The following is a 23,785-nucleotide window of genomic DNA, read 5'->3' as shown; positions in this document are numbered from 1 at the left end:
GGTTTTATGAAAGGGAAATCATGTTTGACAAATTTATCGAAGTTTGTTGAGGGTTTCAAGCAGGGTGGATAAAGGGGAACTAGTAAATGTGATGTATTTAGATTTCAAAAAGGCAATTGATAAAGTGCCACATAAAAGGTTACTGCACAAGATAAGAGCTTATGGTGTTGGGGGTGACATATTAGTACGAATAGACTGGTTAACTAACAGGAAACAGACAGTAGGGATAAAAGGGTCATTTTCAGGATGGCAAACTCTAACTAGTGGAATATCACAGGGATCAGTGCTGGTGCCTCAACTATTTACAATCTATATTAATGACTTCGATAAAAGGACTGACTTTATGGCAGCCAAATTTGCTAACAATACGAAGGTAGGTAGGAAAGCAAGTTGTGAGGATACAAAGATTCTGCAAAGGGATATAGATAGGTTAGGTGAGTGGGCAAAAACTTGGCAGAGAGAGAAGGATGTGGGAAAACGTGAGGTTGTCCACTTCAGCAGAACTAATAGAAAATCAAAATATTATTTAAGTGCAGAGGGACTACAGAATGCTCCAATTCAGAGAAATCTGGGGGAATTACAAAATGTCAGCATGCAGGTAAAGCAAATTATGTAGAAGACAAAACCGAATATTGGCCTTTATTGCAAAGGGGATGGAAGAAAAAAAATATATAGGTCTTGCTACAACTGTACAGAGCATTGGTGAGACTGCACCTGGAGTACTATGCACATTTTTGGTCTCCTTAAGGAGAGAAATACTTGTAGTGGAAGCAGTTTAGAGAAGGTTCACTGGGCTGATTCCTCGGATGAGTGACTTGTATTAAGAGGAAAGGTTGAACTGGTAGGGCAATTGCTCATTGGAATTTAAAATGAGATGTGATCTTATTGAAACATATAAGATTCTAAGGGGGCATGACAGGGTAGATGCTGAGAGGATGTTTCCTCTCATGAGGGAATCTAGAATTTTTTTTTGGGGGGGTGTACAGTTTAAAAATAAGGGGTCTCCCATTCAAGACGAAGATGTAGAAGAATTTCTTCTCTGAAAGGCTTGTTATTGTTGGAATTCTCTTCCCCAACAAGCATTGGAGACTGGGTCATTTAATATATTCAAGGCTGAATTAGACACATCTTTGATTGACAAGGGAATCAAGTTTAAGGGGGCTGGCAGGAAAACAGAGTTAAGGCCACAATCAGATGAGCTATAATCTTATTAAATGGCAGAGCAGGCTTGAGGGGCCAAATGACATACTTCTACTCCTATTTCTTATATTCTTAACCTTTCCAGAGATTGATGATGGGGTGGGGTTGCAGGTGCAGTCAATGGTGTATGTGGTTACATCGCAACAGACCTTGGCATGCTTGATGGACCATCAGATCTTTCCCTACAACGTTGTATATGACTCTGCATGACTGCAATGTGTTCACATTTTTATTCTCAGTGACTTCAGCAAATTTGACCCATATATAAAGGAAGGTTGAGGAGCAGAAAATATAATTCAGTCTATATGGCCTGTGTCACAAGCCCATGGTTTACAGCAGTTAAACAAATGCAGACCTCAGAAATGCAATCCTTGCTGAATTAATCACTAAATAATGCAAGTCCATCACAACATCTCCATTAATTATCTGGAGGCACGCAGGATCCAAAAGTCAGCTTGGTATTGGACTATCTTGCCAATTGTATAACAATGCAAAAATGACAGAAGATCATCTTTTGTACAAATTTTCAAACTATTACAGTTGACACAAGTGAGGTCCATAACAGGTTAGCCATGAGTCAAATCTTATTTTAGTGGACCATAAGTCTTCAGAAAACCGGCAAAATCTACTGATTTTCTGAAGCAATTTTTTTACTCTTACTTTCCTAACATTCATTCAACCCATCACTTAGTTAGATAAAAGTTAGATACTCTTTTCAAATAAGCTCGATAGCTGGGTGTATTTTTCTCTTTTAGAATACTTCAAAATATTCTGGGACAAGCATTTCCCCTAACTTTTAGATTAATAAATTTAACGCAAGCAATATCTCACCCCAATGGCACTACTCACGTACACAAACAAAACTACCAGTACTGGCACCCAAAAGCAGGGATAATTGTTCAATATTCACTGCAGATATTTAAAGAATTGCAATTTCTACCTAAATCATTGGCCAGATAATTCATCACAAGCCTACTAGTTTCTGATGAACTGAAGCCAATTTAATGACAACAGGTGAGATAGAAAAGTTAAAATCTATGGCCCGCTACTGTTGAAAATGGGAGGTACACTTTTGTGACAATTCTGCACAACTTATTATCATGTGAACAATATGATAACATTACTAGATTCCAGGGGAGGATAAGTACAGTGCATGTAACTGACAGGAGGTTTATTCGCCAAATGTGACTATAGAATCAATCCAGACTGATTTGCTTGATGACCACTATGTTAGGGATAATGGAGGAATAACAGAGAAATCCATTAAAATATTTTCCTTTGCCAGGACACAAAATTGACAGAACAGAGGATAAATAAATTTTATCTACTGCATTTGATTTTTGATGAGTTGCTGAATTCAATAAAAGAGCTTGCTCAGTTTCTAGATTTACAGAGCCCAACAGATATTGACTAAGCAAGTAACCTATTACCTTATGCTCATACTTTAATGCTAAACCATTAAATGAGAGAATGTTTCTCCGAATTTTGAATGCAATAGTGGAATTTCTGCACATGCAAATCCCAATATTTATTATATTCAGAAGTAAATAAATAAAAATGTTATCAAAGCAAAATATTGTGCTTGCTGGAAATTGGGAATAAAGACAGAAAATGCTGGAAAAGCTCAGCAGTTCAGGCAGTATCTGCGAAAGAAGCAACAGGGTTAACAGTGCAGGTCAATGGACTTTTGTCATTCCAAGCTGAAGCGTTAACTCTGTTCCTCTGTCCACAGATACTGCCAGACTTGTTGAGTATTTCCAACAGTTTCTTGTTTTCATTTTGACTAAAAATGTTAAATGGCTCCAAAAATCTAGAAGAAAAATATTTATAACTAGAGATTGACAAGTCGGGAGGGAAGCAGGCATGAGGGGGTAAAATATTCAGATTTCAAGTACAAGGCAAACTTACTTTGATATACTGTGTCCTCTGTTTTGTTGCAGTAACTGTCCTTGTACCACAGCTTAGGGAATACCCTTAACACCTGGATGTCAGAGTCATTTTATACTCAAAACAAATGAATAGCTTCTTCATTAAATCTGGAAAATCACAGTGCTTTTAAATCTTTTGAGTATTACTTACTTTTATTGGCTGCTGAAACTCTGTCATGTGGAGCAGGGTTTTTAGTTGCTGGAACATTTGTCCCTTCACCTTCGTTGCTTTGAACCTGTTTCAATAAAGTTATAAGCTAAATACAACCGCTTAGATTTTTCAGAGAATAAAGTGAGAGATTCTTTTGAAGAAAAACAAAGGAACCAGCTGATCATAACAGGATATATCGTCCACTACTACTATTTGAGCCCTTTGTCTTGTTTGCAAGTTTTTCTAAATAATTTACAGCATAAGTGTTAGTAATTCTAAATTTAAAACACATATAACAAGTTACATTTATATAGTACTTTTAACATCCCATGTTACAAAGCAAGTACAGTAGCATAGTGGTTGTGTTACTAGACTAGCGATCCAGAGGTCTGGTCTACTTATCCAGTGATGTGAGAACAAATCCCACTATGGCAGCCGGAAATTTAAATTCTGTTAATCATATAAATCTGGAATAAAAAGTTAGTGCTAGCAATGGTGACCATAAAGATTTCAGATTGTTGTAAAAATCCATCTGCTTCACTAATGCCCTTACTCAGTCTGACCTTTATGTGACTCCAGACCAACAGCAATGTGGCTGACTCTTAACTGCTCCTTGGCCAATGAGTTGTAAAAAACTGCTAGAAGAATAAATACTAACACTAAAACCAGATGAGCTACTCTCATTGACCTAGGCACATCCTACCTAGCTGATCCTGAAAAATCCTGCTTGATGAATCTCTGGATTGTGCCAAAAGGGGGAAATCCATCCAAGCTGAAAGTCATACACATAGAAGCATACATTACAGCCAATGTCGTAGACTTCTTAATCGCTATCCCTGGAATGGTCTTGTCTCATTCGCAGGACAGAGCCACTAGACATTGCGACACAGTGGTATATGGTTGAGAGGGAGGTGCCCTGGGAGTCCTCAATATTAACTCTGAACCTATGAAGTCTCACGACATCAGGTCCAACATGGGCAACAAAAGCCACTGCACTGCTTAGCTGATGAATTAGTACTCCTCCGTGTTGAACATCATTTGAAAGAAGCATTGAGGGCAACAAGGGTGCAAAATATACTCTGGGTGCAGAACTTCAGTGTGCATCACCAAAAGAGGCTCGGTAGTACCACTGCTGACCAAGTTGGCTGAGGATAGCTACTAGACTGTGCATGCAGCAGGTAGTAAGAGAATCAGTAGGAGGGGAAGATCTGCTGGCACCTGATTTCGTTCTCACTGGTCTACCTGCTGGAGGATCCATGAGAGTAATATAGAATCATAGAGGAGGAGGTGTGTTCATGCACATTAGCTCTCTGGAACAGCAACTCAGCTACCCCCTTACCCTGCCTTTTCCCTTTAGCCCTGGAATATTTTTTCTTCAGCTGCTTATCCAATTCCCTTTTGAAAGCCATGATTGAATATGCCTCCATTACACTCTCAGGCAATGCATTCCAGATCGTAACCTCTCATGGCATAAAAAATATTTTCATCAAGTCATTGTTGATTCTTTTGCCATTTCCTTTTATTGTGTCCCCTGGTTCTCGACCCTTCCACCAAAGGGAACAGTTTCTCTCCATGTACTGTCTAGATACCTAATGATTTTGAACACCTCTACCTAATCTCCTCTCATCCTTCTCTTCCCTAAGATGAGCAACCCCAGTTTCTCCAATTTATCCATGTAAATGAAGTTCCTCATCCCTGGAAACATTCTTGTAAATCTTTTCTGCACGTTGTCTAAAATGTAATATTTCCAAGTTTGCTGATGACACAAAACTAGGTGGGAATGCGAGCAGTGCGGGCGATGTAAAGAGGCTTCAAGACAATTTAGACAAGGCAAATAAATGGCAGGTGCAGAATAAGGTGGATAAGTGTGAAGTTATCCACTTTGGTAGGAAAAACCGAATTGCAGACTATTACTAAAATAGTGATAGATTGGGAAATGTTGATGTCCAAAGGGACCTGGGTGTCCTTGGACACCAGTCACTGAAAGCTAACATGCAGGTGCAGCAAGCAGCTAGGAAGGCAAATGGTATGTTGGCCTTAATTGTGAGAGGATAAGTATAGGATCAACGAGGTCTTACTGCAGTTGTACAGAGCTTTGGTGAGACCACACCTGGAGTATTGTGTGCAGTTTTGGTCTCCTTACCTAAGAGAGGATATACTTGCCATAGAGCGAGTTCAGCGAGGTTTCACCAGATTGATCCCAGGGATGGCAGGATTGTTGTATGAGAAGAGATTGGGTTGATTAGGCCTGTATTCACTGGAGTTTAGAAGAATGAGAGGGGATCTCATTGAAATGTATAAAATTCTGACAGGGCTATACAGACTGGAGGCAGGGATGATGTTTCCCTTGGCCAGGGGATCTAGAACATGGGATCACAGTCTCAGGATATGGCGCTGGCCATTCAGGACCGAGATGAGGTGAAGTTTCTTCACTTAGAGAGCGGTGAACCTGTGGAATTCTCTACCACAGAAGGCTGTGGAGGCCAAGTCACTGAATATACTTGAGGAAGAAATATATAGATTTCGAGACACTAAAGGTGTCAAGGGATATGGGAGAGAGCGGGAGTATGGCGTTAAGATAGAGGATAAGCCATGACCATATTGAATGGCAGAGCAGGCTCAAAGGGCCAAATGACCTACTCCTGCTCCTATTTTCTATGTTTCTAACCTTCACATCCTTCTTAAAGTGTGGTGCCTAGACAATACTCCTAACCAGTGTTTTATGAAGGTTCAGCACCATATCCTTGCTTTTGCACTCTGTGGGTGGAACCTAAAAGAAGAATATGGTTCCCAACAGCAGGATCGAAGCAGGTGCCATTTCTACTTACATATTGGCAGCTGCAATGCACATAATTACGATGCAAATCATAAGCGGAAATGGCAAGCACGTGCTCCACATGCAATTAAGTGGTGCAGGAAGGAGGGGGACAGGGAGTCTCTGCAGGCAGGGAGAACTGGCAGCAAGTTTGCAGCAAGACCCTCCACCTACAGGCAGAGAGATGGCTCACGATAGCTTAACTGACGTAAGTGCAAGTTCAAAGCCAGTATCCCCTGGAGCAATCATCTCTTTTCATCCTGTTTGATAACTGTCCACTCCCCATGTCCTTCTAAGGGATAAAGGAAGTGTGTAGTGAGGTAGTTCTGGGTGGAGGCTGGCAGAGAAAGGTGCACAATTGGAGCGGATAAAGGATTGCACGTGAGGAAATGGTAGTGCACCATTCTTGGCCAAAACGATTGAAGGTGATGCTGTCTCTGACAGCCCTGACAAGTCTCACCATGGCCCTGACATCTGGGTGACCAGCTGTGGGATCTCTGTCCTCCACCTCCTCATATTCCTCCCAGTCATCCTCATCTGAGGAGATTAGCAGATCCTCCATGACCTCAATGTGCAGTTCTTCTCTCCTTTGCAATGCCACGTTGTGCAAGGCACAGCAATCTACAATAATCCTGGACATACACTGTGGTGGGTATTGCAATGCTCTGCTGGACTGGTCAAGGCATCAGAAGTATATTTTGAGCATTCTTATAGTCTGCTCTATGACTGCCCGTGTTGAGCAGTGTGCAGCACTGTAACATTCCTCTGTGGAGATGCTGGACCGCTGTCATGAGCCTAAGAGGATGTCACCCAGAGACCTCAAATAGTTGTGGCAGCTCAGAGTTCCTCAAGATGTACAAGTCATTAGAGCTCCCTGGAAATGAGCACACACCTGCGTAATTATTTTCAGTGACAGACAACTTGAACATTAAAGAAGTAAAACCTCTTCCAATTTGTAAGTGCACCTGGGCATTCCCAGGGAGCTCTAAGAGCCACATGTGTGCACTTGATTACATCCTGTACCCATAGGAACTGTGCAATGGGCCCAAAACCAGGCTGCTACAGCAGTTGGCTATCAGCATTTGATGAACTCGTTAGCCCTTCTGAACAGGGCATTGGTCACCTCCTGCATCTATGCATCTATGTGTTGCAGCCTGGGAAATGCCACACATGTCCCCCATGGGGCCCTGAAATGAGCAGCTGGTGTAGAAGTTTAGAGCTGCTGTTACCTTTGAGGCTGACCAGTATAGGGTTCCCTCCAAAGCCACGGGGCTGCAAGTCTTGTAGGAGCGCACACAGGTCAGCGACATTCTCCAGGGAAAGCCTTAGCAGTCTCTGACATCGCCTCTCAGACAACTGAGAGTTGTCTGCGTGTTCTGAACATGCACTGACACGCCATTGCTCCTCGGCAATGATGATGGCCCTCACTGGGTTCTTCCTGACCTCCCTCCCCCTCTGTTGGTGCTGGCTGATGGCCTATGTTGTTGTGCGACCGAGACTCTCTCTGGTGAATCCTCTCCTTCACCACCCGAGGTTGCAAAAAGATTGGGTGTATGCACAAAGTGAACTGTGTGAAGAAGGCAGGCACAGATACAGACACCTCTGTATACATGGCCTTCATTCCTAGAGCAGCTGCAGTCAAACAATGGGAAAGCATGATCCTCCCAAAAACCACACCCAGAACTCCTCCTGTCCCACAGTGGCCCCCTCCCAAAGGTTCCTGATCTTCTGCCTGGTTAAATTTGAAAAGGGCAGTATTAAAAGGATGTGCAAAATAGCAAGCCGCTAAGAAGGGAAAATCTTGGGCACAAACCTGAGAGGAAAAATTGTCAGTTTCTGTGCGATAACATTAGACAATTCTAAGCTGTCTAAAATCTCCCATGTAAACACTTAAAAGGATCCTCCAGCATAAAAGTTAAGGACACAAGACCTTCCATCATAATGGTAGTGCAATGCAGATGGCTGATTGTCCTTACAGTTCTTTGTGCAGCAAGTGGCATAATTCAGTCACATCCTGCCCAATGAGCTGTTCATGTGCTGTACCTCCACCAGATCTAAGGATGTATCAAAGCAACTCACTTATTGATTTGCCTCATCTTTTTATCGAGCATAGTAACTCGAGTACAAACACGTTCCCATCTGTTTCAGATGAAGTTATATTGTTTCATGGTTTGCCATTGTGAGATTTGAACTCTTGATCTTGGGGTTACAAGCCCAGTACCATAACCACTTGGCTATTTAGGCCAAGCTTATCGAGCATAGTAACTCTTTCGAGTACAGAAATCATAGAAGAGCTTGTAACTCTTTCGAGCACAAACCCGTTTCCATCTGTTTCAGATGAAGTTACATTGTTTCATAGTTTGCCATTGTGAGATTTGAACTCTTGATACTCTTTTTGAGTAAACCTGTTTCCATCTGTTTCAGATGAAGTTACATTGTTTCATAGTTTGCCACTGTGAGATTTGAACTCTTGATACTCTTTTGAGTAAACCTGTTTCCATCTGTTTCAGATGAAGTTACATTGTTTCATAGTTTGCCATTGTGAGATTTGAACTCTTGATCTTGGGGTTACAAACCCAGTACCATAACCACTTGGCTATTTAGGCCAAGCTTATCGAGCATAGTATGTTGACATTTGTTGCTACACAGATAATAGCCAGAAATTGCCTCATTTAAGGCATGGTTGCCCTTCTGACAGTCCCTCATTACCATCACCATTCAAATCTCATCTTCTGTTATAGAATGCTGCAGGAGTTGAGACATACACTTTGAGACTTTCAGCTGGCCTTTTTTCCAACTTATTAGCCTGTTTATACGAGGCACAAATGCTCACAAGAAATGATTAATCCATTGCTAATTTTGTCAGTAATTCTATCACTGCACTCATTCACCTTTTTCATAAAGCAGGGAATGTCAACTCACAAATCCTAATGGAATATTCATAAGTGCAGAGGTCATGATATGTTGTGTTAAACAAAAAATATATATAATGATGCCTAATGAATACAGTCACCATTTCCCATTTCTTCAAGATCATCATTCATGGTCAAAAATACTAATCAGCAAATAAGATGTTCAGCTTAAATTTGTGATTTTGAGTATATGGTTGGTAACCAGAATATAAAAAGTGCAAATATATTTTGTTTGGAATACCACTACTATGGAATTGAATTATGCAAAGTTATTGAAGAAATTACATCCGTTTTAGCTCTTGTTTGGCAAAGGCTCAACAGGTCGCCACATAGAACATATATTTGTAAACATAACCCAGGACTGGAACCAAAAACTCAAATGCTTCCTACCATCTTACTGAAACCACAAAAGGAGCCTTAAACAATATATATGCAAGATAAGTAGAAAGTTACAAAAAAAAATTAGAGGATGCAAATGTCCGAATTAATGCATCAATTATGGGAATGTATGTTGGAATTTGCTCAGACAGCTCCCAATCAATTGGCTAACGTTCAAATTCAAAATAGCATGATACAAAAAAAAGATAGTTCAAAGGTGGGTTGTTTTACTGTAGCCCAACTCCAACTTTTCAGATCAGCTTGACTGACAAACACAGCAACAAATCTAACAGGTCACTGTTATTATGAAGAAAGGGGCCAAGCTGCTGGTCAACAGAAATGAGCAGTCCCAAATCCCTTCAAATGTTCACCCCTAAAATTGTGACCCTGAAAGGACCTCTCAAAATGTAAAAATACAAAGCTTTAAGAGGAGAGTTAAAATGGAAGGAAAAACTTCTAACAGTTAAATTGGCTGGGGGGTGGGGGGGGGGGGGGGGGGGGGAGGGGGGGTGTGGGGGAGGGGGTGGTGGGGGTGGCGGGGAGCACAGGTTAATGTTGTAAGTAATAAGTTTAGCAAATCCTCTAAAAGGTTATCACAAAACTGAAGTAGCAACTTGCCTCTTCCAAATCAAATGAGAATTCCTTTTGCTCCTCCATCAGAGTTTTGACCAGTGGATGCTGAACAGCAGCAGCAGGCCCTTTGTCAGGAGTTGAACACACTGGTCTCGTGTTCACAATCTCTGCACTTTCTTGTGAGGGGACAGATGTCTGCTCATCAATTGCTTCAAGTTCCATGTTTGTGGATGTATTCAAGTCTTCAGTATTAATAGAATCAGAGATTCCACTCTTGTCATGCAAGTGGTTCCATGATCCTTCTTCAGTGGAAACAGCCCCACTCTGCATGGATTCAGTTTTATCAGTTATGTTGCACGCAGCTCCCTGAGGATTAGGTTCTGAGGGGCTAAAAGGATTATCACTTCCACCCATCACTTCTTCAGTTACTGTTCTCAATGAAGAGTCGGTCAATTTACGCCATTTCTGCAATCTTGCTTCTTTCTTTTGCTTTACTTCCTCTTTCTTCTCATTGTCAGTAATGTTTTCATTAGTTCCGGAAGACTGGGATGCTTTAGAATTTTCTGTATCTGGTGATTCTGCTTGATTGCTTGTTTCTGTTCTTTTTACCTGCAGAGGCCCAAGCAAATTGAGGTTTGATACGGTCTTCTTTAATCTACCAGCTGCACTGTTTCCAATTGCAGGAGCTTCACCTGCAGCTGGGTCTTCAGTCATACTGCCAATCCTTTTTATGGGAGCACCAGAAACTTGAGAATACAGTGAAGAGAATACATTGGCCACTGTGGTGAGAACTTTAATCTGGCGGAACCGGCCTGTAATTAAAGATAATAATTTATTTTACAAAGGATAACATGCAGGATGGGGTATATAAGGTTCAGCAATTGAAGCATTAAACAACAATATAAGCTATAATGGCAGTGTTCAACATTTTTCCAAGTTATCTGAGTGGTAGACATGCTACATCTTTGAAATTGCCTCCCTCTATTAATTTACAACTAGTGCATCTAAAAGCAGAACTTCTGAGTAAGACCTATCTTGATGAATAATAATGGTAAATAGTGATGGCTGCTGCCCAAAGCATATCATGTTATCTTAGCTGAAGTGCTACCATTCCCAAGGAACTGCAGTAGATACGAAAATTCTGCCCTTTATATGCATTAAAGATACTTGTAAAACAATACTAGTCAAGCAACAACTACTACTTGTATTTATATAGCACCTATGGCTGCAATGTTTTCTGGGCAATTCTGCCCTCAATCCCACTGCTACTTAGCATTTACTGAGAAGGCTGAGGTGGGATTGTTGTCACAGGCATGGCTGAAAACTATGTTCTTTGATAAGTACTGCTATATTTATCCTAACAGTAGTGTGGTCAGTAGTTAATTCTTCATCTAAATAATGTAAGAAGCAAAAGGATTACGAAAGGGCTAATCATTGCAAGGGTCCTCACAGAAGCATTAACAAAATATTTGGCACTCTGAATTTAAGGAGATTTTAGGGGAAATGATCAAAAGCCAATGTCCAGTGCTTATGGCCTGGTTGGCTGAAGACACGGCTGCCAATGATACAGTGATTAAAATTCAGGACTTACAAGAGGCCAGAATTAGAGGAGTACAGATATCCCAGAGAGTTGTAGGGTGGTAGGAGCTTGCAAGAATAGGGAGGGATGAGGCCAAAGAGGAATTTAAAAACAAGGGTGAGAGTTTTGAAACCCAGGAATCTAAGCATTAAGCTATCATTTTAAGACATTTCAGATCACAATGACGACTTGGAACTCAAAATTGACTGAAATGTTCGTTATTTAACACAAATATAGCAAAGATTTCATGGAAAATAAAGAGAACAGGAGTGTAAAAAAGTCTAGAGTCTTTCAGATTTAAATTACATTTTAAAGTAATTAGCAGATTGCGCATGGAACAAGTCAGAAACCGTTTTATAATAAGGGTGGTATCAGTAGTTTGATGGGGCAAGTACTTTGGGCTATATGCAAGATTTATAGAACACCGTACACATATAATGCTGATAGAAGTTACTGGTTCCTATTCTCAAAGAAGTTCTTTGTGTTTCATTAGAAACTGCTTCACTGATACAGGAGGGCTATTCTACACCACACAGCTTTACCAACAATGACATTCAGAACCATTTTCTTCATCACCAATAACTTTCTCAACAGATATAACCAGAAATCCCTAAAGACTAAGTGTTATGAAAGCAGTCCATTACTTGAATAAAGGTGAGCAGGAGCAATTCAATAACTGTTCCCCCAGCTGCCACATTTTTTGGGCAATTCTGCTCTCAATTCCATGCTACTGGGGAGGCTGAGCCAGGATTTGTGTCAGAGGCATGGCTGAAAACTATGTTCTTTTGTAAGTACTGCTATATTTATCCTAATGGCAGTGTAGTCAGCAGCTAATTCTTCATTTAAATAGTAAACAAAGCAAAAAGATTACGAAAGAGTTGAAATAAAAGATAAATGAGGACAACAAGAGTAAGATACACAAAGAGCCAGAGAAACACAAGTCAAATTTTTTTGTGGAGGCGCTGGCCCTGCCACTGGCTGAAAAGTTGGGGCCTAGCTCACCTTTGCTGGCTCAGGAAGCCACAGCTGTATTTTACGGTCATCATGCGCTTAACTGGCTTTCACCCCAATCTGTGAAAATGTCCTGCCTCCAAGAGCCAATAACCAATCAGATGACCAGCAGCTCTTCAGGCCCAGCTGCACCACCGGGAGTGGTGGCCACTGCTGAGACTGCAGGCAGACTCTGACGAGGAACAGCTTTGGAGGCCGGATAGCAAGGCAAGTGGGTCAGGCAGGCCCTGGTGATGGGGCATGGGGTTAGGATTGGGGTTGGATTTGGAGGGGGTGGTTGAGGATTTAAGTCCGGATGGCCCTGTCTGCTGGGGGGGGCCCTCCTTGTTGCAGAACCCTACCACCTCCCGATCCCATAGCCACAGAGCTTGGGCCCCCCTTGCCTCTGGTGGAGTACCAGTGGTGGTGGGAGAAGGCCCCCAAGTGGCCATTAATTCGCCACTTACAGGCTTCAGTTGACCCGGAGTGGTTGGGCTGCCTGACACATGCAATGGAAAAAGAAATATTTTGCACTCAAGTTACTTCCAACGACTTTCGAGGCTAATAAATGTTACTTTCATTCTGATGAAGAGGCCATGGAAATGCATTATTTAAAATCCCTCCCTTTCCACCCATACTCTTGCACCTCAATTTTTCTCTGTTTGTTTTGGGAGAGAAGAGAACTTGCATTCAAAGTGAGGGTTTTTATTGCTGGTGAATAGAGCACTCCTCAAAATCATGCATCCTTTGTCTGGTATCAAAAGTAGACTGAAACACTTTTGACACCGTCCCAGCTGTGCATATCAGGAGAGTGGCCAGTTCCTAACACAGCCAATGAACTGTTCCCTCATCAGCTATCCGAGAAACTTGGAATTGCCAACTATGTGTCAAATTATGAACAGGTTTGCATGCTGGTACTTTCCTCCCTGGAAACCAAGATTCTCCAAGCATTGTGCCACTTGAGGCATTTACAGCCATCAGGGGTAAGAGACTGACATGTGTAAAAATAGAGATTGCTTTGCTTTCTTAAAAATATAAATGGGAAGCATGATTATTACTGTAGAAAATGAAGGTACAAGTAAACCATCCAGCTAGGTATAATGGCAGAAAATTCACAGAATATTAATGCATTTGAACTTTTTTTAAAAACCTACTTGTAAGAGCAAAATTTGGATTGTCCAATTCCATACGTTGCATTTGAGCATCTAAAAATAGTTTAAAATCGATTCCTCTTGCAAATGATGCAGCATTAAAAAATCGACATGGAATTTTAGATGCAAGGTCAGGTTCATCTGTTCCAAATCCAAGATTAAACAGAACATCCTCAGGGTCTTCTTCATAAAGGTCCAATAATTCTGAAACACTGAAAGTAGTAATAAAAATAAACAAATTTGTTGCAATGCTAACATTTAAAAATGAAGACGTGCAGCAAGTAAAACTAATTCAAAATATCAAACTGGCCAGGAAAACAGATAGATGGATTGATGGATCAAACATTAAATTTGAGATTCTTTCGCACAACCTAAATGGGCTTCGCAGTTAGAGTCGACAATGAATGCCAGTGGTTTGCACATCCAAGAATGAATAAAATAAATATACAAATACTATGAATCAGTTACTAGAATTAGGACTATACCATAATAAAACTTTATTTCCCCTTTTCTTTTGTGAAGGTGCCATTTCTTATTGGGGAATGGCATCATGGGTGACACTAACCTCCACAGTTTCCATTGAGGGGGTAGATTTTGTACTTGAGCCTGCGCTCGATCACAGGGGCATCACAGCGGATCCTGGTAATTTCTTTAATTGATGTCCACCAGGCAACAGGAGTAGGAGCCCTGGCTGATTTTCCACTCCCTGATGGGCAAATGTTAGACTCCTGTTGTTGTCCTAGCTAAGATTACAAACTCACTGAAGACCTGGGTTTAATTTAGGACTTTCTGGTCTGTATGACTCAGCTACTCGGGGCCTGCATTGCCACCCTCAAGGTGGGAGTTGCAAGTCGGCCATTTCCTGTTGTCATGATCCCACCTCCTGCCCACCCACACTTTTATCATGGCAGGATGGCTGGAGTCAAGGCTGCCGCCTCCCAAAGCAGGTTAAGGCAGGAATGGAGGTGTGTGGATGCTGAGGCAGGCAGGTTATAAAGCCCGTCTCCACTTACTGGGACATCAGCCCAGTTTCGTAAATGTTTTAGGCACCCTACCTCTCACCCCCATGACCACTCATGCTGTATCCACAATGGACAGAACTCATGAGCCTTATAATAACATTGTGAAGTCTTTGAGATGGAGAACTGAATAAGCAGTGAGAAGATAATACCAGTTCAGTTTTAAAGTGCCAGTTCAGTTTTAAAGTGGAGATGAGCTTGGAATAAAGGAGCTTGTGGTCGATCTTGCCAAGGAACAGCCATATTTGTGATATTGACTCTTCTGACTGCTGGCATGTAAACGAGCAGTCATTATTTTTAGATTTTTGAAGTTGAATGTCTGCATATATCCAGTTGTGTTTAAATTTTAGACTTTCTGGAAGACAATAAATTTTATTCACACTATGTACTTTTCATCTACAACTAATTATCTTCATTCTCATAGTGACTTGATGTCAGCACCAAGGTTATTATAGGGATCCCTGACCAACCAAGCTTAGAAGTGTTGTTAATATCCTAATATTTACAGTCAGCTAGACCGTTACACTTGGCATGACAAATTCAGGCAATGCCAGCTCGAGAGAATGTGAGGAATACAGAAAAAAATGTTCCAATCCTGCAACTGAATAGGTTTAAAAATGATAGTTGGTCCTACTTAAAAGACTTGCATTTAATATCTGTGGGATATTGATAATAGTTAAAAGCAAACAACAGAGATATCACTATATGTAAGTGATCAGCAAAAAAAAATACAGATAATTCTAAAACAAAAACAAGCAACAAAAGTCTTTTTTTCTCAATACCAATATTGTGATGAATGAATTTGTAGTATTTTTACAGCAGGAGACAGTGAATCGAAGATTAGTGGATAGCAATGAAGTTACTTGATAATGGAGGCCAAAATATTTCTGAAATCATTTTAAGTACTTATCCTTCAAAATTAGGAATTGCTAAATACGCCCTGTTATAAGAAAGTATGTGCGGTCTAGTATGTGACAAAGACAAGAATTTAAAAGGGAAGGTTCACGTTTGACCTAAAATTAACTATTTCAGTGCAATACAAAAATAAAACTAAAGCATTTGAAAAAACACAAATCAATTAATTGCTGCACATCCGAAAGTACTTTCACCCATTTGCACAAATCTTAAAAAAATTCATTCACAGGACGTGGGCATTGCTGGCCAGGTCAGCATTTATTAACCATCCCTAATTGGCTTTGAGAAGGTGGTGGTGAGCTGCCTTCTTGAACTGCTACAGTGCAGGTGCTATAGGTACACCTATAGTGCCAGCAGGGAGGGAGTTCTAGGATTTTGACCCAGTGACAGTGAAGGAACAGCAATATTTTTCGAAGTCAGGGTAGTGAGTGGCTTGGAAGGGAACTTTCAGGTGGAGGGTATGCTGCCCTTGCCCTTCTAGAGGTAATAGTTGTGGGTTTGGAATGTGCTGTGTAAAGAGGCTTGGCAAGTTCCTGCAGTGCATCTTGTAGATGGTACACACTGCTGCTACTGTGCATTGGTGGTGGAAAGAGCGAATGTTTGTGGATGGTGTGCCAATCAAGCAGACTGCTTTGTCCTGGATGTGTCAAGCTTCTTCAGTGTTGTTGGAGCTGCACTCATCCAAACAAGTAGGGTGTATTCCATCACACTCTTGACCTTTGCATTGTAGATGGTGGACAGGCTTTGGGGAGTCAGGATGTGAGTTACTTGTTGCAAGATTCCTAGCCTCTGGCCTGCTCTTGTAAACACAGTATTTATATGGCTAGTCCAGTTCAGTTTCTGGTCAATGGTAACCCCCCGGATGTTGATAGTGGGGGATTCAGTGATGCTAATGCCATTGAATATCAAGGGGCCAATGGCTAGATTCTCTCTTGTTGGAGATGGTCATTGCCTGGCAGTTGTGTGGCATGAATGTTACTTTCCACTTTTCCGCCCAAGCCTGGATATTGTCCATGTCTTGCTGCTGTTGGATATGGGCTACTTCAGTATCTGAGGAGTCATAAATCGTAGTGAACATTGTGCTATCATGAGCAAACATCCCCACTTCTGATCTTCATTTGACATCAGCTTACCTAGATACAGTTGTACTGCTCTTGCCAGAGCCAGTAGAGTTCATGCTGTTTCCCATTTGATAAAACTGCTTCCTCTTTTCCTTGGCCGAAGTCCCATGGCTACAAAACAGAAGTTATTGATTAGAAATAGAGATAATTTCTTTGGAAATCAAGGAATGTATTTTTCTTGATTTGAAACATATACTAACCTTGGTGCTGACATCGAGTCACTACGAGAATGAAGATAATTAGCTGTAGATGAAAAGTGCATAGTGTGAATAAAATTTATTGTCTTCCAGAAAGTCTAAAATTTAAACACAACTGGATATATGCAGACATCCATCTTCAAAAATCTAAAAATAATGACCACTCGTTTACATGCCAGCAGTCAGAAGAGTCAATATCACAAATATGGCTGTTCCTTGGCAAGATAGACCACAAGCTCCTTTATTTCAAGCTCATCTCCACTTTAAAACTGACCTGGCATTCTCTTCTCACTGCTTATGCAGTTCTCCATCTGCTTCAGAAAATCAAAGTTTACTTGATAACAGCACAAAGCAAAGACAACCTGTACAAAAGGTAAATTTGACTCTGTGCAGGCTTGCAAAACCACTGAGTAAACTTAGACAGATGACTTATAAGTGTAAGTTTGTGGCTTTGCACACCCAGTGGAAAGCCTCAGCAGACCAAAAGATCCCAGGTTAAATCTTTAAATTGCGTGGATTTAGATGGTGTTAGTCAGGGTAGCAGTTGTGGTGTCATAACAAGCCTCAAGCCTGGGCAGGGAAAAAAATAAGCAGAATTCTCCCTCTTAATCATTTTCCAATACCTCGTGCCAAAAGTCACGCCCATGTAAAATGACAAATGAGAACAGATTAGAGCTTGATTATAATGGCTAGAATGAACAAGCTGAATGCTCATTAATCAAGCTAATATAAAGACTGCTGGGTGTCATCTTCCACAGACCTAGGGTCAGCTTCCATACTTAGCCTATGAAATCCAGCTCTACCTTCTTTCAACCTTTCCATTGCTTTTGTTCTGTCAAGCTACATGTATGGTATTCAATACTGGATGAGCCCAAGTTAAACACTGGGAAGCTATCATCTTCAGCTCTTGAAATAAAAATAATCTCTTCACCACCAACTCCATCCTCCTCCCAAGACATTTTCTCAGAATGAACCAGACTGCTTGCAACCTTGGCATCCAACCCCATATCCCTTCCATCACAAATGCTGCTGACTTCCTTCTCTGTAACATCCCACACCTCCCCTATTACACATGCACTTGCCAATCAAGACTTATTTATTCCAATACTTGTTTGACTAGGGCCCCCAAAATCCACTGTCCAGAAACTTCAGTTCATCCAAAACTCTACTTGCCCTAACATACTGTATAACAAGCGTCAGGTCACCCCGTCCAAATACCTCCTTACTTAGATCAGTGTTTTTAAAAAAAGTTATACCTCTGTAAAATGTTTTGGGATACTAAGGCAGTATCAAAATGCAAATTGTTGTCACTCATTGCAAGAAGTTGCTAAGGGCTGCTGTAGTGCAGAATATGGCTCAAGAGTAAGTACATTTATTTTTAAGCTGTAGCTTATTCAGATATAAAGTCAGGTTCAGGATACAAATGATTAATTCCCAGAGATCCAATATACTTTTATGACTTAATAGCAAAAAGGCTGGAGCCAGTATAATAAATGACAGCTAGAAATTTGCAGAACCCTCCCCCAAAAATAAACGGAATTGCCATTCAAAGCAATAATGCATATTAGTCTGTGCAGTCCATCATCTCCAGGGGAATTTGCACCTGTCGGGAGTGGCTTCATTGTCAGAGCCAGAGGCGCCTTAGCTGAAAAGGCTAAGTAAGTGCCATGGGTGGCTCCTGATTTGAGGCAGCAGTTTTCATTAGCAGTGCAATGAACCAATCCTCAAAAGAGAGGGAGCTAGCAGAAAACAAGCTTTGCTTTTTTCCTCATCTCTCTTCAGACCTTTTGAGTGTTTTTCAGCATTATCTGTTTTCATTAATGCTTTAGTAAGTCGTTCAGTCAGGTCCCACTTTAATCAATCCAGGCTAATAAAAGAATAGACAAGTCCTTTAAGAGAAAGGTTAGTATTGGCTAGTTGCAGGGATTGCTAGCTTGTCAAGTGAGACTAGTCCATCAATATGCGTATTTTATTTTTCATGTTATGAGGAGGGATACAAAATAAGTTGAATTTCACTGAAATCATATTCAATCATGTACTTCTCGCAAAATAAACCTGTTTGTCATTTTACAATTGACCTCATTTCACTACTGCTCATCAGTCTGTGGGAAAAAGGCAGAAGAAATGAAGACACATACATGATCACAAAATAATCAGGTCTTATTGCAGAAATTCTCAGCCAAAAGGAGATCATACCAACTTTACAATTTTACTTTCATTAATAAGCTATTAGCCATAACAAAGCTTGTGAGAAATTAAGTCTGCTGTAACTGATGTTGAGCTTTGAAGATTTTGAACAGTTCTGTAGTACTACTAATTGCTCTAAACATCCAAAAATTGTAACACAGATGCATTGCTCTAACAATTGAAACTCCAGTGCCATGGGTCACATGTTCAAAACTCAGTTTCAGTCATATAAATTAGCTTACACTTGTTTCATTAAATCACTTTGGAGAAATGGCAAAACCCTCTTTTAAAAAGAACATTTTGTTTTCCGTTTATTTTATGCCACAGATATGGTATTTTTATAGCTCTTTAAACATAATAAAATGTTCCAAGGTGCTTCACAGGATTGTTGTAAAACAAAGTATGACACTGAGCCACATAAGGAGATATTAGGTCAGATGACCAAAAGCTTGGACAAAGAGGTGGGTTTAATGGAGTGTCTTAAAGGAATAGAGCAAGGAAAAGAGGCAGAGAGGCATAGGGAGGATATTCCAGACCTTAGGGACTAGGAAGCGACCAATGGTAGAGCAATTAAAATCAGGGATGCTCAAGAAGCTAGAATTAAATGAGTGCAGATATCTGTGGGACTGGAGAAAATGACTGAGATAGGGAGGGGAGAGGCCATGGAGAGATTTAAAAACAAGAATGAGATTTTTAAAACCAAGACACTGCTTCACTGAGAACCAACGTAAGTCAACTAGCACAGAGCTGGTAGGTGAAAGGGACTTGGTGCAAGTTAAGCTTCAGACAGCTGTGTTTTGGATAACTTCATGTTGACAGAAGGTTGAAGATGGAGATCAACCAAAGATGAATTCGAATATTTGGGCAGGATTTTATGAGTCGGCGAGCGGGCTCCGCCCCCTCTCGCCGACGCATAAAATGATGCGCGGTGATGTCAGGGGGAACTTCCGACGTCACTGTGCCTAATTTAAATTTTCAGGAAGGCGGGAGTGCAGCCAAATCAGCTGTGCGCCCACCGACCTTAAGGTTGGCGGGCAGGCCAGGAGCTCCGGCGGGAACTAGAAAAAACATGAAACCTCATCCACGGACGGGATGAGGTTTCATGTAGGCTTTAAAAAATTTTAATAAATATTTTGTAAAAATTATAGACATGTCCCAACTCATTGTCACATGAGGGGACATGTAAGGGAAATTTTATTTTTCTATTTCTGTCTTTTTTACATGTACAGCCGATCTCCCTGAGGCAGCACTTAGCCTCAGGGAGATGAGTGCGCTCTTTCGTGCGCATGCACGAAAGAGTACACTCTCTATTTTGGGATTCTTCCCCCCCCCACCCCCAGCCCGCACAGGGAGCGCATAATGCTTCCATGCGGACGTTACACTGGGCGGGCCTTAATTGGCCCGCCCACGTAAAATGGTGGCGTGCCTTCAATCAGAGGCGCCGATCGGAAGCATGCCCATAAGCACCCGCCCATCAATTCCGCGCCTCCCCGACCGGGGGAAAATTCAGCCCTTTGAGTCTAGAGGTAAGAAAAGGGTTTTATAGCAGCAAATGAGCTGAAACAGGGGCAAAGTCAGGCAAGGTTACAGAGGTGGAAATAGGCAGTCTTTGTGATAGTGCAGATATGTGGTTGAAAGTCGAACTTGGGTCAAATATGACATCAAGAATATGAATAGATTGGCTTAGTCTCAGACTGTTGTCAAGGAATGGAGTCAATAACTAGGAAATGGACTTTGGAGTGGGGACTGAAAACAATATGATGCCAATCTTCCCAATATTTAATTGGAAGAAATTTCTGCTCATCCAGTGCTGAATGTCAAGAAAGGTGTCTGATAATTCAGCAACAGTGGAAGAGTCGAAAGAGGTGTGATGAAGTACAGCTAGGTGTCATCAATGTAAATGTGAAAACGAATAAATGTGTATTTGAATGATGTTGCCTAGGGGCAGCATGTAGATGAGACATAGGATGGAGCCAATAAGGGTAGATTCTTGGGGGACATCAGAGATAATGGTGCAGGAAAGGGAAAGAGAAGCCTTTTCAAGTGCTACACTGGCTACGATTTGATAGACAAGAATGTAACCAGGTGAGAGCAGTCTCACCCAGCTGGATCACATTGGAGAGGTGTTGAAGGAGGATGGTATGGTGAACTGTTATATTATCACATCTCATGACGTAGCAGCTTTGCTTGAGACCAAGACAATTCTGTGTGGAAAACAAGATTAGAGAAAACTATCAGAAAATAATCAGGATTTGAATGCGATAACAGTTGTTTAATGCATTTACAAACTCAGTTTTGTTTATTCTTTCACAGGATGCAGGTGTCACTGACAAGGCCAGCTTTAATTGCCAATCCCCAATTGGCCTCGAGAAGGTGGTGGTGAGGCACCTTCTTAAAACACTGCTGTTTATGTGGCGAAGGTACACACTCTGCACTGTTTGTGAGGGAATTCCAGGATTTTGACCCAGCAACAGTGAAGGAATGGCGAAATAGTTCCAAGTCAGGATGGTGAGTAACTTGGAAGGGAACTCTAGTTGGCGGTTCCCATTTATCTGCTGCCCTAGTCCTTCTAGATGATAGTGGTTGTGAGTTTGGAAGGTGCTGTCAAAGGAGTCTTGGTGAATTCCTGCAGTGCATCTTGTAGATGGTACACACTGCTGCTACTGTGCATCGGTGGTAGAGGGAGTGAATGTTTGTGGATGTGGTGCCAATCAAGCGGGCTGCTTTGTCCTGGACGGTGTCAAACATTTTGAGTGTTGTGGGAGTTGCACTCATCCAGGCAATGGGGAGTATTCCATCACATGCCTGACTTGTGCCTTGTAGATGGTGGACAGGCTTTGGGAAGTTAGGTGAGTTACTCATCACACGATACCTAGCTCCGACCTGCTCTTGTAGCCACGGTATTTATAGGGCTAGTCCAGTTCAGTTTCTGGCCAATGGTAACCCCAAGATGTTGATGGTGATGGATTCAGTGATGGTAATGCCAATGAACATCAAGGGGCGATGGTTGGATTCTCTTTTGTTAGAGATGGTCATTGCCTGACACATGTGGCCTGAATGTTACTTGCCGCTTGTCAGCCCAAGGCTGGATATTGTCCGGGTCTTGCTGCATTTGAACATGGACTGCTTCAGTATCTGAGTCATCGCAAATAGTGCTGAACCTTGTGCAATCAGCAAACATCCCCACTTCTGATCTTATTACGGAAGGAAGGTCATTGATGAAGCAGCTGAAGATGGTTGGGCCGAGAACACTACCCTGAGGAACTCCTGCAGTGATGTCCTGGAGTTGAGGTGATTGACGTCCAACAACCACATCTTCCTTTGTTCTAGGTATGACTCCAACCAGCAGTGAGTTTTCTCTCTGATTCCAACTGACTCCAGTTTTGCTAGGGCTGCTTGATACCACACTCGGTCAATTGCTGCCTTGATGTCAAGGGGAGTCACTCTCACCTCACCTCAGGAGTTCAGCTCTTTTGTCCATCTTTGAACCAAGGCTGTAAAGAGTTCAGGAGCTGAGTGGCCTTGGCGGAACCCAAACTGGGCATCAGTGAGCAGGTTATTGTTAAGTGCCACTTGATAACACTATTGATGACCCCTTCCATTACTTTACTGTAGACTGATGGGGCAATAATTAGCCGGGTTGGATTTGTCCTGCTTTTTGTATACAGGACAGACCTGGGCAATTTTTCACATAGTGGGTAGATGCCAGTGTTGTTGTACTGGAACAGCTTGGCTAGGGGCATGGCAAATTCTGGAGCACAAGTCCTCAGTACTATTGCCGGAATATTGTCAGGGCTCATAACCTTTGCAGTATCCAGTGCCTTCAGCCCTTTCTTGATAATACGTGTAGTGAATCAAATTGACTGAAGACTGGCATCTGTGATGCTGAGGACCTCCGGAGGAGGCCAAGATGGATTATCCACTTGGCATTTCTGGCTGAAGATTGTAGCAAATGCTTCAGCCTTATCTTTTGCATTAATGTGCTGGGCTCCTCCATCATTAAGGATGGAGATATTTGTGGATCCTCCTCCTCCAGTGAGTTCTTTAATTGTCTACTACCACTCACAACTGGATGTGGCAAGACTGCAGAATTTAGATCTGATCCGTTGGTCATGGGATCACTTAGCTCTGTCTATCACTTGCTACTTATGCAATTTGGGACACAAGTAGTCCTGTGTTATAGCTTCACCAGGTTGACACCTCATTTTTAGGTATGCCTGGTGCAGCTCCTGGCATGCCCTCCTGCACTCTTCATTGAACCAGGCTTGATCCCCTGGCTTGATGGTAATGGTAGAGTGGGGGATATTCTGAGCCATGAGGTTACAGATTGTGTTCAAGTACAATTCTGTTGCTGCTAATGGCCCACAGCACCTCATGGATTCCCAGTCGAGTTGCTAGATCAGTTCGAAACCTACCCCATTTAGCATGGTGGTACACAACACGATGGAGGGTATCCTCAACGTGAAGCTGGGATTTTATCTCCACAAGCAATGTACGGTGGCCACTCCTACTGATACTGTTATGGACAGATGGATCTGCAGCTGGCAGGTTGGTGAGGATAAGGTCAAGTATGATTTTCCCTCTTGCTGGTTCCATCACCTGCCGCAGATCCAGTCTAGCTGCTATGCCCTTTAGGACTCAGCCAGCTTGGAGTATTGGTGCTACCGAA

General features: G+C 41.8%; 1 protein-coding gene across 2 annotated transcripts in view; it reads right to left on the bottom strand.

Annotated features, from left to right (window-relative positions):
* The window catches only part of itprid2 (ITPR interacting domain containing 2), a 318,082-nt gene that overhangs the window by 48,059 nt on the left and 246,238 nt on the right, over window positions 1–23,785 (bottom strand). For both annotated transcript variants that reach the window (XM_041200974.1, XM_041200976.1), the window contains exons 6-10: window positions 16,933–16,975; window positions 16,745–16,843; window positions 13,681–13,889; window positions 10,003–10,769; window positions 3,280–3,364 (exon numbers count right to left, since the gene is read on the bottom strand). In XM_041200974.1, the coding sequence (XP_041056908.1) occupies window positions 3,280–3,364; window positions 10,003–10,769; window positions 13,681–13,889; window positions 16,745–16,843; window positions 16,933–16,975 (1,203 nt within the window). The remainder of the gene's footprint in view (window positions 1–3,279; window positions 3,365–10,002; window positions 10,770–13,680; window positions 13,890–16,744; window positions 16,844–16,932; window positions 16,976–23,785) is intronic.

Source organism: Carcharodon carcharias, chromosome 12, assembly GCF_017639515.1.
Source record: "Carcharodon carcharias isolate sCarCar2 chromosome 12, sCarCar2.pri, whole genome shotgun sequence".
In the NCBI taxonomy this organism is placed as follows: Eukaryota; Metazoa; Chordata; class Chondrichthyes; order Lamniformes; family Lamnidae; genus Carcharodon; species Carcharodon carcharias.
This window is presented reverse-complemented; position numbering and strand designations above follow the sequence as displayed.